At 48.1% G+C, this 15,279-nt stretch overlaps 1 protein-coding gene across 1 annotated transcript in view; it reads right to left on the minus strand.

The window, feature by feature from the left end:
- Positions 1–15,279, minus strand: part of neurl1b (neuralized E3 ubiquitin protein ligase 1B) — a 104,747-nt gene that overhangs the window by 20,555 nt on the left and 68,913 nt on the right. The window contains exons 3-4 of the mRNA XM_072512133.1: positions 14,066–14,773; positions 23–148 (exon numbers count right to left, since the gene is read on the minus strand). Of these exons, the coding sequence (XP_072368234.1) occupies positions 23–148; positions 14,066–14,773 (834 nt within the window). The remainder of the gene's footprint in view (positions 1–22; positions 149–14,065; positions 14,774–15,279) is intronic.

Here is a 15,279-nt window from a genome sequence, read left to right on the forward strand (position 1 = left end):
ACAATCAAAGGTATTTCCTTACCCAGTGACGATTCAGATGCAGATGAGGATCTATTAACGCTGAATGCCATGTCAGAGTCACTGTCATAATGGGAACCACCTGGAGAACCAGAAGGGGATACATCTACAGGGCTGGACTGAGACGTACCTGTAGAGGGGATATTAAACCATATTACCTCCAGTGAGTACAGTTCTGTTCAGTGCACATTTTTGTTGCAGTGCTCAACATGAGCAGGAAACACTAATATGATATAAATTCCAGTGCAGATACACATAGTGTAAATGTTTATTTGCCTATCATGACATAATCTGAATTGTTACATGAAAATAATTTTGGATAATGGAAAAAGTAAATAGAAATTCAGCTCAAACTATATTTAGTGTCTATTTCTAACATAAGCCAAGTGTTGCGGCAGCACCAAAATGAAACATACATGTGATCCAACGCATCCTGTTTATCTGTCTGCATTGGTCATAACATAAAGATAATCAGGGCCCATTTTTGGCATCAATCCAAGACCGAGTGCAGATCAGCCAGATGGAAACTAAGGCTCTCTACTCTGTCCTAACAATGTGCCTTGACAGTCGGCTCAGGGGAGCGCCCCCAATGCATCAGTTAACATCAATTCTGTACCAACACACATCATATTTTTTACTCACCATTACACAAAACTGAGGGTCATGACAGCACCAGAAGGAAAATTATGTCGGGCATTATTCATATTTTTTGTCTCAAATATATTGGCACCCAATATTGAATTAACTGTGACCTGGCTGAAATCAAGGCTTTCGCCGGGTGCTGAACTGACCGCTATGCTCTGGGCCCCACTGGCGACGGGATCGCAGTTCGCGTCTGCGTGCTAGGCACCAGATTATCCAGTCCTCTGGGCCGGGAATCACGTGGGCGGGGATCACTACTGGTATATACCAGCTTGGCCCTGACATGGTAGACCTTATTGTGGGCCAAGGGGGTAACCCGTTCAAGGAGTTGCCCCCAAAGTCCAGCCGAGGACACCCCCCCACGATAATGCATGACTTGCCCACTCCACTCCCTTCCCCAGAGCCCCCTAAAACAGGAGACCTCCTTCCCCAGAGATCCTTAGATAGTGAGGCCCCCAGAGACCCCCTAGATAGGGAGGCCCTTCCAGGGACCCGCTAGATAGAGAGACCCCCTAGCTAAAGGGACACCCCCCAGAGACCACCTAGATAGGGAGACCCCCCCACAGAGCACCCCTAAATAAGGAGACCTCCCACAGAGAATCCCTATATAGGGAAACCCCCTGACTAAAGGGAACTTCCACAGATCCTCTAGATAGGGAGATTCCCCAGAGACCCCTAGATGGGAAAGCCCCACAGAGACCCCTATCTAAGGGGACTCCCTTCAGAGACCCACTAGATAGGGAGATTGCCACAGAGACCCCCAAATAGGGAGACCACCCAGAGACCCCCAAGATAGGAAGACCCCCCACAGACCCCCTAGAAATGGAGACCCACCCCCGAGGCCCCCTAGCTAAAGTGACCTCCCAGAGACCCCCTATATAGGGAGACCCCCCACAGAGACTCCCTAGATAGGGAGACCCCATACAGAGACGCCCTAGCTAGAGGGACAGGGACAATGAAAAAAATTGTGCAACACTCAAGTGGACATACACCTGCTGGCTCAGACAGAGGAAGCACCACGTGTCGATCCCTGGAAAGAGAATAGCAGTGATCCGTGTTTGAACCCCTCAGGTCCTTTAGCTCCAAGCCATTCATTCATTTCTCTCAGCAGGCTGTGATCGACAACTTCCACAAACACAGCTGTGAGCCTTGCTTCGTTCACTTCCCTTCATGGATGAGTAACTCTATAGTGATGTAACTACAATGTTTACAAATATCAACCACTTATAATAGAGTTAAGTGCTGTCAATTTCCAGCTCTGCACTTCAGAATCACTCAAGCGAGAAAGGGAGTGATTGGAATGAATTTAGCTCTCTTTGAAGTGGTTGATGTCTGTAAACATTGTGATTACAGCAATTCAGAATTACTTAACAATGAAAAAGATGAATGAAGCAAGGTTCATACTGTATTTGTGGAAGCTGTCAACCACAGCCCACAAAGAGAAATAAATAAATGGCTTGTAGCTCAAGGATCTGAGGGGTTTACACAAAGGTCACTGCTTTGCTCTTTCCACAAATAGACACATGTTGCTTCCTCTGACTGAGCCAGCAGGTGTATGCCCAGATGATTGTTACAACAGTAATTTTTGTCACTGCCCCTGTCTGGACTTCTCTTCAGCTTCCATGCAGTGGTCTCTTTTCTGGGGTTTCTCTGGGAGTGTTTCTTTAGTAAGGGAATCTCTGTGAGGGGTTCCTTGAGTTAGGGGGTCTCTGTAGGATGTTCCTTTAGTTAGGGCGTCTCTGTGGGGTCACCCTATTCAGGGGGTCTCGGGGAGGTCTCACTCTGCAGGGTATCTCTATGGTGGCTCCCCCTATTCAGAGTGTCTCTGGGGGTCTCTATTTAGGGGGTCTCTGGGGGATGGGAGCATGAGGGGGGTCTGGTGAGGGTCAGATGGGCATGACTGACTTTGTGGGGGGGGGTGGACTTTGGGGGAAACCACCTTAAGGGGCTACCCCTTTGGTCCATGGTGAGGTCCACCACGTCAGTACGATGTTTGTCCATACCTGTTGTAATTCACTCCCACGTGATTCCCAGCTCAGAGGACGGGATAATTACACAGGAAATCTAGTGCCCGGCCCACAAAGTGAATGCAAATGGGTCATTAAGACCCATTTGAATCCTCCTGTTGGCACACAGGCAGGAACCCTGATTCTGGCACCAGCAAATCACCTATCAGCAAAGGGCGCCTATCCGTTTTTTATCCCTGGCATCCAATTCTCTGCCACATCGGGAATCCTGCTACCGGTGGTGGTCACATCGGAAGCAATATTATTGAAACGGAGATCCTGGGCGGGATCCTCTGACCCTCCGTGCCGGAATCGCGCCTGGCACGGGAGCGGAGAATATCTGTTCACGACGGAAATCCGGCGCGACGGCGATTCACCGCGGACCTGCCAGTCCCGCGCGCGTGGTCGACGCGGCGGCGGTTGGGGGCCGTTGCAACAGGCCCCCGCGGCGATTGTCCGTGGTCGACTGGCCAAACGGCCACAGGCGTGGTTTACATGTGGAACCACCCGGCGGGAGCTGGGACCCGCGGTCGCGGTGGCGGTGCTGGTGGGGGGGGCTTCCGAGCGGTGGCCAGGCCCACGATCGGGGGCCGCTGATTGGCAGGCCATCGTGATCTGGGAGGGACCTACCTTCCTCCGTGCGGGCCCGCTGTGTGTCTCTGCCATGTCGGCGGTGCCTTCGCCGAGGTGGGCCCAGCCGCACGCAGGCGCGAACCCACTTGCGGCCGCCGTGTGCATGTGCGGCTGCACGGTCTAGCTAGCAGGGCCCGGCCGGCAGCCAGAGCTGCGGGACGCTCGCCGGGGCTCTGCTATCCCCCTGGAAAACGGGGAATCACCCCGGACCTTCGAGGAAAAAGTCCGGAGTGATTCTCGCCCATTTTCCGGCTGGCATGGGGATTTAGTCTCCAGAAAGGAGAATCCCCCTGACTCTATGTCTCCCCATGGGAGCAAATAGAACCTAATCATAAAAAGTATTTGCATTAAATATTTAAGACTCAAAGGATCCCGGCTGGAATTCTCCGTCCATTCAAGCTGATGGGATTCTCTGGTCCTGATGAAGTGAATGGAGTTTTGGCTAAGCGCCAAATTCTTCGTTCTCACTGACAGCAGTGGTAGGTCGGACTTGGATTGGAGAATTCCAGCCCCCATGGCACTCTTTTGAAGGAGAGTAGGAGAGATCGCCCTGGTGTCCTGGCTAGTACTTATCCTTCAACACCATGCATACTGAATTGCAATTTAGATCTTTAATTAACTTTAAAATAATTTTGTTAAATACTGAATAGTTGCATTACAAAGTCATGAAATTTATATTTGTCTACAATTTTTTTATGTCTTGTCAAAATGAAACTCATATCTCAAATGACATTATTAAAGTGGTGCATGATCTTGTGTATAAATTAGTTAACTTATTGAGCATTCATCACCCATGTTTTTGGTGATTTGCACTGTTGCTGACAAAATCTAATTTCCTCAGCATCAACTGATCTTATAATAATAATCTTTATTGTCACAAGTAGGCTTACTGAGACACACACTGCAATGAAGTTACTGTGAAATTACTAATGAAGTTACTAATAATGGGCACAAAAATAGTGCGTTGTCTACGATAATTACCAATACAAGTTGTTAAGTTCTCAAGCCATCTGAAATCTGACATATATGTGAAAAACGTTCATTTCTCTCCTGGGGTTGTTCAAACACCCAAACCACTCATTTGTACACTTCCTCTGTTACTTGGAAAAGCAGGCAGGTAAATAAAACAGTCCTTGCAAAGCCCAACAGAGGGGGAATGAAGAGAAGAGTTCAAGGTGACCAAACTGATGTTTTCAAGAATAGAACTTGATACAGCCTGACTCTTCGCCATGATAAACAGTTCAAAATTTGGAAATTGGCAATCCAACGAGGAAGAGGGTGTTTTACACAAAAGACAATATGAAACAAGTTATCTAGGAAAGCCATTGAAGGAAATAGTACAAAGGACATCAGGAAGTAACTGTGTACTTTTCTGGTGAGAAATAAACACTGGCATCATTTTGATTTTTTCATGCACTTGGAAACCCTGGGGATGAAACAGATCAGGGGCGGGATTCTCCGGTCGGCAATGCCAAAATCGCGTTCAGCGATCGGCCGGAAAATCGCCATTTGCGGCGGAATTGGGAGTGTGCTGCTTTTGCAATGCTCTGCCGCCTCAAATCGGCATACTCGCAGAGTACGGCACCCCTTGGGGACAGCCTCAGGACGTCACCAGAGGCACTTCCCGATACTCTGCCCCTGTTAGGCCGAGTTCCCACGGCATGGAACACTCGCCCTTTTTATTTTCGTGAACCCGGCGTGGCGGCTGCTGACTGAGTCCAGCGCCGCCACAGTCGGGTGGGAGCCGTTCCGCGGGCAGGGAGGGTTTGGCCGGGGGGGTGGGGGCACTGGTGGGGGGAGGTCCATGGGTGGCTAGCTTGGTCAAAGGGGGCAGTTTTTGGCAGGCCGGGTCCAGGCATGGCCAGCGCCATGTTGCATGGGCCGCCGTCATGCGCATGTGCGGCCACGGACCCCGCAGTTTTCCGGCCATATCCGCAGGTAAAGCCAGGGGCTTTACGCTGCGTGCCTGCTAGCCCCCCACCAGACACAGGATCGGTGCAGCTTTGGCATAATTTTTACTAAATAAATCTTCTGCCTCAATGAAGATTATTATTCAATGTGTTGGTACTAAGAAGCCACTAAAGCTTAACGTGGATAAATCACCACATTATTGAAGGATTCTGAGGAAAATTGGGAAGAAATGGAGAAGCTTTGAAATTCTTTTGAAAAATAAATTGTGTCGGAAAATTGGAAGGTGGAAAATGAGACAGAGATAAGTCAAGCCTGTTAGTTTTACTTCAGTTGTTCATAAACCACTGAAGTCTAGCACACAGCGGAATGACCAAATAAGGATTTCTGAAAGGTGAGTCACGTCTTTCTCTTTGGAAAACATAACAGAGGACACATGAATGTCTTCGATGTAGAATTAAAAAAAAACATTTGATTCCGTATTCTAGAAGAAATTTATGGAAACGAAATAGCACATGAAAGGAAAGGGAATGTGCTCATAAAGGTAGAAAGGTGGCTGAGTGGCAGAAAACAATCAAAGGTTTTCAGGCTGAACATAAAACCCTAAACAGGAGCAGCAATGAATATTTTAGTCCTTCAAGCCTGCTCTATCATTCAGTAATTTTGTGGTTGTTTTTTTCCTCACTATCCTCAGTCCAAAAATCTACTGATCTCAATGTTGGATATATTCAATGATTGAGCATTTACAGGTCCCTTGGGAATAAAATGCCAAAGATTCACAACCTTTTCAATTAAGAAATTTCTCCTCATCTCAGTACTAAATGGCTAATCCTTTACTTATTCGGTGACAACGGGCTGGATTTTAGCCTCCCAGCACTGAACAAACCCCTGTCAGGAGGACCTAATGGGAGATACTCTAATGAGAGGTGTGGGGCTGCAATTTTATACTCACCCTGTGATTCCAGCCACCCAAGGTGGGAATCATGGCATGGATTCGACACATACTTAAAGTAACCTTGGGTCCGATATTTAAATGCCTGCTCCAAATACAATGTTCCCTTGGGTTGCTATTTTTGTCAAAACAGTTGAGTGCTTGCAGGTGGTTAGCATTGCTGCCTCACAGTGCCAGGGACCCAGGTTCAATTCCAGTCTTGGGCGACTGTCTGTGTGGAGTTTGCAGTTTCTCTCAGCGTCTGCGTGGATTTCCTCCGGGTGCTCCGGTTTCCTCCCACAGTCCAAAGAGGTGCAGGTTAGGTAGATTGGCCATGCTAAATTGCCCCTTAGTGTTGAAAATGTTAGGCGGGGTTACTGGGATATGGGGCTAGGGCCGGGGTGTGGGCCTAGGTAAGGTACACTTTCAGTGCAGACCCGTTGGACCAAATGGCCTCCTTCTACACTGCAGAGATTCTATGAACTTTGGGGAAAGACTGCTGTGGAATCCGGAACCTATTTAAAAGCTCTTGTCCACTTCAACTGTCATAATTAGATGCTGTTTAAAAAGTACATTGTTATTGAAGTGATTGATCATAGGGCTCTGTCCTTAAAAGGTTGGAGACCATCAAATTGACCAGCACTATTGAAGAGTTTAGATGCACTGGAGTACCTTGCCCAGTAGTTAAAGGCCACTTCTGCATTCTACAGTATGGAGAATAACATAAGGATGTATGTAGTGAATCTTACTGTTAGATTTTCTGACTGATTGATTGACTGATATTTATTGTCACATGTACCGAAGTACAGTGAAAAGTGTTTTTCTGAGGCCAAGGGAACGTGCACAGTACGTACATAGTAGACAAAAGAATAATCAACAGAATACATTGACAATGGTACATCAACAAATAGTGATTGGTTACAGTGCGAAACTGAAATAAGGGCCAAACAAGAGCAGCATAGGGCGTCGTGTATAGTGTTCTTACAGGGAACAGATCAGTCCAAGGGAGAGTCGTTGAGGAGTCTGGTAGCTGTGGGGAAGAACCTGTTCCTATGTCTGGATCTTCAGACTTGTGTATCTTCTGCCTGATGGAAGGGCCTAGAAGAGGGCAAAGCCTGGGTGTGAGGGGTCTCTGACAATGCTGTCTGCCTTTCTGAGGCAGCAGGAGGGAGGTGTATACAGAATCAATGTGTGGGTGGAAAGCTTGTGTGATGTGTTGGACTGAGTTCACCACACTCTGCAGTTTCTTGCGACCATGGGGCGAACAATTGCCATACCAAACTGTAATGCAGCCGGATAGGATGCTCTCTATGGCACATCTGTAGAAGTTTGGAGAGTCGATGCAGACATGCCAAATTTCTTTAGCTTCCGTAGGAAGTAGATTTAAAGTCCTGGCATTTGCTGAGCCTTTGAAGCACTCTTCTACTCAGTATCCACTAGATACATTATCAACATGACATACAATAATACTGGCAAGTCTTTCAAATGTCCATGAAATTAAAAAAATAAGTAATTCAAAATTATCTTCAAAATAATTGCCCGTCTTACAATCTCATAAAATTGTCAATCAAACACAGGAAATGAAAGTTCCTTTGAAATAACACCTGTAATCCATTTACCATCTCCTAATCATATTCAAATAAACTAACAGGCACTGAAAAACTACATTAAGGAAAGCTAAACTTACTACAAACTCATAAAACTGTCAATGAAACAAAGCCATAAGTTGTATTTTCAGCTGAGTAAAAAACATCCTGCGGGGCTAAACCCATTAGTGAGTCTTGGAGCTCAAGCATTCATTAGGAGGTCATCTGTGGACCCCTGTGGGCTACACAGAGCAGGAATTCTTCCCTAAACCAAAGTAAAGTGCCACACCCAGCTCTTGCAGTGCCTGTAATGGCCACTAACCTTCCTCCCCAGCATTAATTTTATTCAACTGGCCATTCTGTTGGGGATGCTGTTCCTTTTGACTCAAACTTGATTACTGGTCTCATTTGCTGGTCCTAACATCACTCCAGTGGTTTCAGATAGAAGCTTTATTCATGTATGAACCAGGAATTAAAATGGCCTGGGCATCATGCTGAGCTCACCACAGGGATTTCCCTCCTCCCCATTTTCTTTTTCTTTAAAATGTATTTTATTACAAACATGTATCAAAGCAGGTTAAAGCCAATAAACACCCCGGCAAACATACTTCCCAACAAGCAACTATACAGTCTGTATCGATTTTTCCCCTTTTTCACCCACCCCCCACTCCCCGTCACGAACAGCTCCTCAAACACGGTCACAAACACCCCTCACCTTTTCTCAAACTTCCTGTTGAGCCCCTTAACTCATACTTTATCTTCTCCAACCGCAGGAAGTCGTACAGGTCACCCAACCATGCCACTACCCCTGGTGGCGATGCCGACCGCCACTCCAGTAAAATTCACCACCGTGCAATCAGGAAGGCGAAGGCCACGACATCGGCCTTCCTCCTCTCCATGAGCTCTGGCTTCTCTGAAACCCCAAATATCGCCAACAAAGGGTCCGGGTCCACCTTCTCCTCCCCTACCCTGGCTAAAGACCGCGAACACTCCCGCCCAGAATCTTCCCAATTTTTCGCAACCCCAAAATATGTGCGCCTGATTCGCTGGTCCCCACGCACACCTCTCACACTCATCTGCTACCCCCTGAAAGAACCCACTCATTCTCGCCCGAGTCATATGCACCCTGTGCATCACCTTAAACTGTATCAGGCTCATCCTTGCACAAGAGGATATATCCCCAATTCTTTCCTCCCCTTCCACATGCGGAAGCTGCAGTCACTCCAGCAGGATGTATCCCGGCAATCTAGGGAAACCCCTCCAAACCTTTCGTGCAAAGTCCCTAACCTGGAGATACCTGAACTCACTACCCTTCGGCAGCTCTACCCTCTCCCTTAGCTGCTCCAGACTGGCGAATCCTTCCTCCAAATACAAATCCCTTACCTTGACCAGCCCCACTTCCCTCCACCTCCTGTATACATTATCCATCCCCCCCCAGCTCAAATCCATGATTATCACACATTGGCGTTAGCACCGCCATCCCTTCCATCCTAAAATGCCTCCTGAGCTGATTCCATGGGCTGGATTCTCGGCCCCGCCGTGCCACTTTTCTGCCTCGACCCGCTGGTGGGATTCTCCACCATGCTGGCCGGTCAATGGGGTTTCCCATTGTGGGGCAAACCCACGCCGTCAGGAAACCCCCGGGTGCTGGCAAAACGGAGAATCCCGCCCCCTATCGTCACTGTGGACTCCACCACTGGGATCCCTGAATACCTACTCGGAGCCAGTTGCAACACTGCTGTCGCCATAGCCCTCAAACTAGACCCCTTACAAGATTCCTCCTGCATCCAATCCACTCTACCCCTTCTCCTTCCCACCACTGCCGCACCTTGCCTCCTATCCCTTTTCACTGCCTGCCATGAACAGCCCTCTTAAAATTGATCCCACACAGTTGTAAAGATTACGGATGACTCTAGTCTTTGCCAATGAGGGGGTATGATAAATGTTGGTAAGTAGTTTCCTCTGATAGAAAACATAGCAACAAGAGGACACAAATGTAAGATAATGTCAATGGGAATCAAGAGCAGTTCGGAAAAAAATCACTGCACAGAGTACAGTTATGATGTGGAATTATCTACCACAAACTATTGAAGCACTGACCATCAATTATTTTACAATGGAATACAATAGCTGCTTGGAAAAAAAACAGGCCTACTCAAGGATATGGGGAGTGGGGCACTGCTCGGCAGTTCATGTGCAGAAAGGAACCAGCAAAGACTTGAAAAGGCAAATGACCTGTTCCTTTGCAGTAACATTCAACGATTAAACTCGTGTGCGCATTTTGAGGGAACTGTAGGCGGACATGGCAATGCGACACGAGACACACCTAAAGGTTACAGATCAGATGAGATTGAGGAAGGGGTGGGTTAGCCAAGTATTCCACTCAGGATTGGACTCAAAGACCAGGGGGGTAGCGATCTTGATCAGCAAATGAGTGGCATTTGAGGCAGGGAGAATCGTGTCAGACAAGTTGGGTAGGTACATAATGGTGAGGGGAAGCTGAAGGGGGTGGGTGCGAGTGGTACTTCTGAACATATATGTTCCGAATTGGGACAATGTGGAATTTATGAGGCAGGTGTTAGATAAGGTCCCAGACTTAGAGTCACATAACCTGATCACGGGAGGGGACTTCAACACAGACATTGATCCGGAATTGGACAGGTCAAAATCCAGGACAGGGAGGAGGCCGGCTGCGGCAAAGGAATTGAAGGGTTTTATCGAACAGATGGGCGGAGTAGACCCATGGAGGTTTGCAACGCAGAGGACGAAGGAGTTTTCCTTTTTTTCACATGTCTACAAGGTATACTCTCGCATCAACGTTTTTGTTCTGAGCAGGGCGCTAATAGTGTCGGATCATGGCCCGCACTGGGTGGATCTACGGGTTAGTATGGAGAGAGGGCAATGCCCGCTGTGGAGACTGGATATGGGGTTGCTCGCGGACGAGGCGGTCTGTGGGCGGGTTAACAAGTCCATCCAGAACTACCTGGAAACAATGATACGGTGGAGGTCTCTGCAGCGACGGTCTGGAAGCTTTGAAGGCAGTAGTCAGAGGGGAATTAATCTAGATATGTCCCTCAGAGAAAAGGTGGAATGGGCTGAGAGGGATAGATTAGTGGAGGAGATACTCCAAGTGGACAGGAGATGCTCAGAGGCCCCGACGTGGGGCTACTGAGGGAGCGGCGGAGGTTACAGGTGGAATTTGGGCTGTTGACCACAGTGGAACAGTACGGGGAAAAGGCAAGCAGAATGTTGGCGCACCAGCTCAGGAAAAGAGAGATGACTAGGGAGATAGGTAAAGTAAAGAGTAGAGACGGTAATACTGTCCTGGACCCAGCGGGGGTGAACGAGGTGTTTAAGGACTTTTATAGTAAATTATATGAGTCGGAATCCCCGGCTGGGGTGGAGGGGATGAGGCAATTTCTGGATCAGTTGAGGGTGGAGGAGGACCTGGTGGAGGGGCTGGGAGCCCCGATTGAGGAAATAATCAAGGGGCTGGAAGGCATACAGTCGGGTAAGGCCCCGGGGCCTGACGGCTACACAGTGGAATTCTATAAGAAGGTTTCAGAGATATTGAGCCCACTGCTGGTGAGGACATTTAACGAAGCAAGAGAGAAGGGAGTCCGCCCCCCAACAATGTCGCAGGCCCCGATTTCATTGATCTTGAAACGGGAGAAGGATCCGGAGCAATGTGGGTCATACAGGCCGATTTCTCTACTAAATGTGGATGCCAAACTGCTGGCTAAGATACTGGCCACAAGGATAGAGGACTGTGTCCCGGAGGTGATAGGGGAAGAGCAGACTGGATTTGTTAAGGGCAGGCAACTCAAGGCCAATGTTTGAAGGATTCTAAATGTTATTATGATGCCCTCAGGAGAGGAGGTGCGGAGGTGGTGGTAGCGATGGATGCGGAGGCTTTTGATCGGGTGGAGCGGAATTACCTGTGGGAGGCGCTGGGAAGGTTTGGGTTTGGTGAGGGCTTTATTGACTGGGTGCAGTTGCTCTATCAGGCACCAGTAGCGAGTCTGCGTACAAACCGGCTGAGGTCGGGGTATTTTGAAATTCAAAAGTTCAAAATACCTACACCGAGGGGCGAGGCAAGGGTGCCCCCTCTCCCCGTTACTGTTTGCTCTGGTCATAGAGCCATTGGCCATGGAGTTAAGAGCCTCTAGGAACTGGAAAGGGCTGGTTCAGCAGGGGGGGGGGGGGGGGGTGGAGCTCCGGGTCTCGCTCTACACATATGACCTGCTCTTGTACATTGCGGACCCGTTGGACGGGATGGGGGAAGTAACGCGACTCTTGGGGGAATTTGGCAATTTTTCAGGGTATAAATTGAACATGGGGAAAAGCGAGATGTTTGCAATCCAGGCAAGAGGGCAGGAGAAGAGTCTGGGAGAGCTGCCACTTAGAATGCTAGGGAAGCGCTTTTGATATCTGGGAATCCAGGTGGTCCGGAAATGGGAGGTACTACACAAGTTAAACCTATCCCGGTTGGTAGAACAAATGGAAGGGGACTTTAAGAGATGGGACATGCTCCCGCTGTCACTGGCGGGGAGGATACAGACCGTGAAAATGACTGTCCTCCCCAGATTTCGGTTTGCCTTTCAGTGCCTCCCCATCTTCATCCCTAAGGCCTTTTTCAAGCAGGTGAATAAGATTATTTTGGGCTTTGTCTGGGCGAGTAAAACCCCGCGAGTGAAGAAAGTGTTGCTGGAGCGCAGTCGGGGGGAGGATGGGTTGGCGCTGCCAAACTTCTGCAATTACTACTGGGCGGCTAATATAGCCATGATCAGGAAGTGAGTAGTGGGGGAGGGGTCGGCATGGGAGCAGATGGAGGCGGCGTCATGCAAAGACACCAGTCTTGGAGCATTGGTAATAGCACCTCTGCCGTTCTCGCTGGCCCGATACTCCACAAGTCCGGTGGTAGTGGCGGCTCTGAGGGTCTGGGGGCAGTGGAGGAGATATAAGAGAGTGGAGGGAGCATCGATTTGGACCCCGATTTATAACAACCACAGGTTTGTACCCATAGGCTAGATGGCGGGTTCCGGAGTTGGCAGAGAGCAGGAATTAGAAGGATGGGGGATCTATTTATAGATGGGAGCTTTCCCAGCTTGAAAGCCTTGGAGGATAAATTTAAATTGCCAGCAGGGAATGGTTTTAGGTATTTGCAGGTGCGCAACTTCCTGAGAAAACAGGTGCCGGCCTTTCCGCTGCTGCCGTCACGGGGAATGCAGGATAGAGTAGTTTCCAGTACCTGGGTGGGAGGGAGGAAGGCATCGGATATTTACCAGGAGCTTTCTGAGGCGGAGGAAAGTGGAGGAGCTTAAGGGCAAGTGGGAGGACTAGCTAGGAGGAGAGATAGAGGCGGGTCTATGGGCGGATGCCCATTGCAGGGTTAATACCTTCTCATCGTGCACCAGGCTTAGCCTGATACAATTTAAGGTAGTCTACCGGGCACACATGACAGCGGCTAGGATGAGCAAGTTTTTCGGGGTAGAGGATAGGTGTGCGAGGTGCGTGGAAAGCCCAGCAAATCATGTCCACATGTTTTAGGCATGCCCGAACTTAGAGGGTTTTGGCAGGATTTTGCTAAGGCAATGTCCACGGTGCTAAAAACACGGGTGGTGCCGAGTCCGGAGGTAGCGGTCTTTGGAAGATCCGGGAGTTCAGGGGATGAAAGAGGCCGACGTCCTGGCCTTTGCCTCCCTGATAGCCCGGAGAAGGATCTTATTAATGTGGAGGGACTCAAAGCCCCCGAGTGTAGAGACCTGGGTTAGTGACATGGCTGGGTTTCTCAGTCTTGAGAAAATAAAGTTTGCCTTAAGAGGGTCAATGTTAGGGTTCACCCGGAGGTGGCAGCCGTTCGTCAACTTTCTTGGGGGAAATTAATAATGTCAGCAGATGCAGTATTCCAGGTTGGGGCGGGCGGATTGTCGGTGAATGGTTGAGGTGCGTGAAGATTGAGCTTGGGGAGCGGAAATGTTTATTTTACCATGTTGATGTCATTGTTTTTGTTACTATTGTAAAAAATTTCACATTACTTAATAAAATATTATTTTTTAAAAACGATTAAACTGATGATTCGGCGATCCTAGAATTTCAGCTCTGTGTTCCTTCCACTGCCTCACACAGTGAAACTTGCTAGATTTTGCCAGTTCATCACAGTAATTTTATGATGGAAATCACAGCCATTACAATAACTAAACACATTTGAATATACAAACAAAATACAAGGACACTTAAATATCCTTGATGTGTATTTGCGGTCACAAAAGGTTTCTATATGGGATCATTGTGTGTGTACTTGACATGTGGGATGAATAAGCAAGTATGCATGTACTTACCTAGTATCCTTAGCTGATTGACCACTCCATGTAAGCTGAAGAACACCCACAGTGACTGAGTGGTGTCCACATAGACCAGCATCCCTATGTTTATTCCATTAACACGATGATGGAGCTCACCATTTGGCAGAATTGTGAAACTGAAGATATCACCACTGTTGGGTACTGAAAAACCTCTGTACACTACCCAATATTCCTTACGGTCAAGCAGGAAGTCTGGATCTGCTGGGAGCTCATTTGTTCGCAGAGTGCTGGGGTCACATGATGTCACACCAAAGAGCAGAGCACCATAATATGGCAACCCTAAATGCCCCACCTCCACATACAGGGTCTCCCCAGTATGCAAAGGCCGATCAGAGAACACCAGGGTCCGAGTACTCTCCTGCCAGTTTGTGCATGCTCCCATTCTGTCCTGAGAAAGAGTGACATCAGGCCCTCGTATATGGTGAAAGTGAAGGTCGGTGTCGAGAAAAGATGGCAGGCCTCGTGAACGAAGCCGTCTGTTGGTACAACATGGTAAATTCTGATTGTCTGCTGCAAGGTTTTGAACTTCACCTAGATTCAGGTTTGTGATTTTTGCCACCACAACGCTGTTCTCCAGTTCATTGTTATTGAAGTTGGCGTTGTCGTGACTTGTCTGAGGAAGGCAACTGTTCAGTCGTGCTGTGTTGAGCCGTGCTGAAGTTATGGTTTCTGCAAACATACTCTCTGTAATAGAAACAGAGGGAAACCATTACTGTTGTTACATCTTTGATCAGAAAATATTTCTTTCCACAGATATTACGATACCAGACACGTGCAATACTCAGAAACATTAACAAAAGATGAATTTGACCAAACTCCACTAACTAATCAGAACTACCAATTAAAACATACATATTTGTAACTGCGTGGGTCTGTTCCTCTACATTTTGTTCTGTGTGATTAGTTTCCTGTTTCTCCTCACCTTGAAACGAAATGTTCGTCAATAACTAGTACTGTAGTATCATCAGCTCAGAATCTAATCACTGCATGGAAAGGTTCTTTTTGCGTTTTTCCTGTTTTGATGGTATTTTTCCAAACTGAAATTTCTCCTCCCTGTTTTAAAGCCAGTGAGTAGGATTTGGAACAGCTGGGAGCCTGCACAAATTTGCAGAACAACAATTGGGCGCAGAATGTTGCTGCTTTTTGTGCACCTGCTTGCTCCCACACAGCTATATTGTTTGCTAATCAAG

Source organism: Scyliorhinus torazame, chromosome 7, assembly GCF_047496885.1.
Source record: "Scyliorhinus torazame isolate Kashiwa2021f chromosome 7, sScyTor2.1, whole genome shotgun sequence".
NCBI classification, from domain to species: Eukaryota; Metazoa; Chordata; class Chondrichthyes; order Carcharhiniformes; family Scyliorhinidae; genus Scyliorhinus; species Scyliorhinus torazame.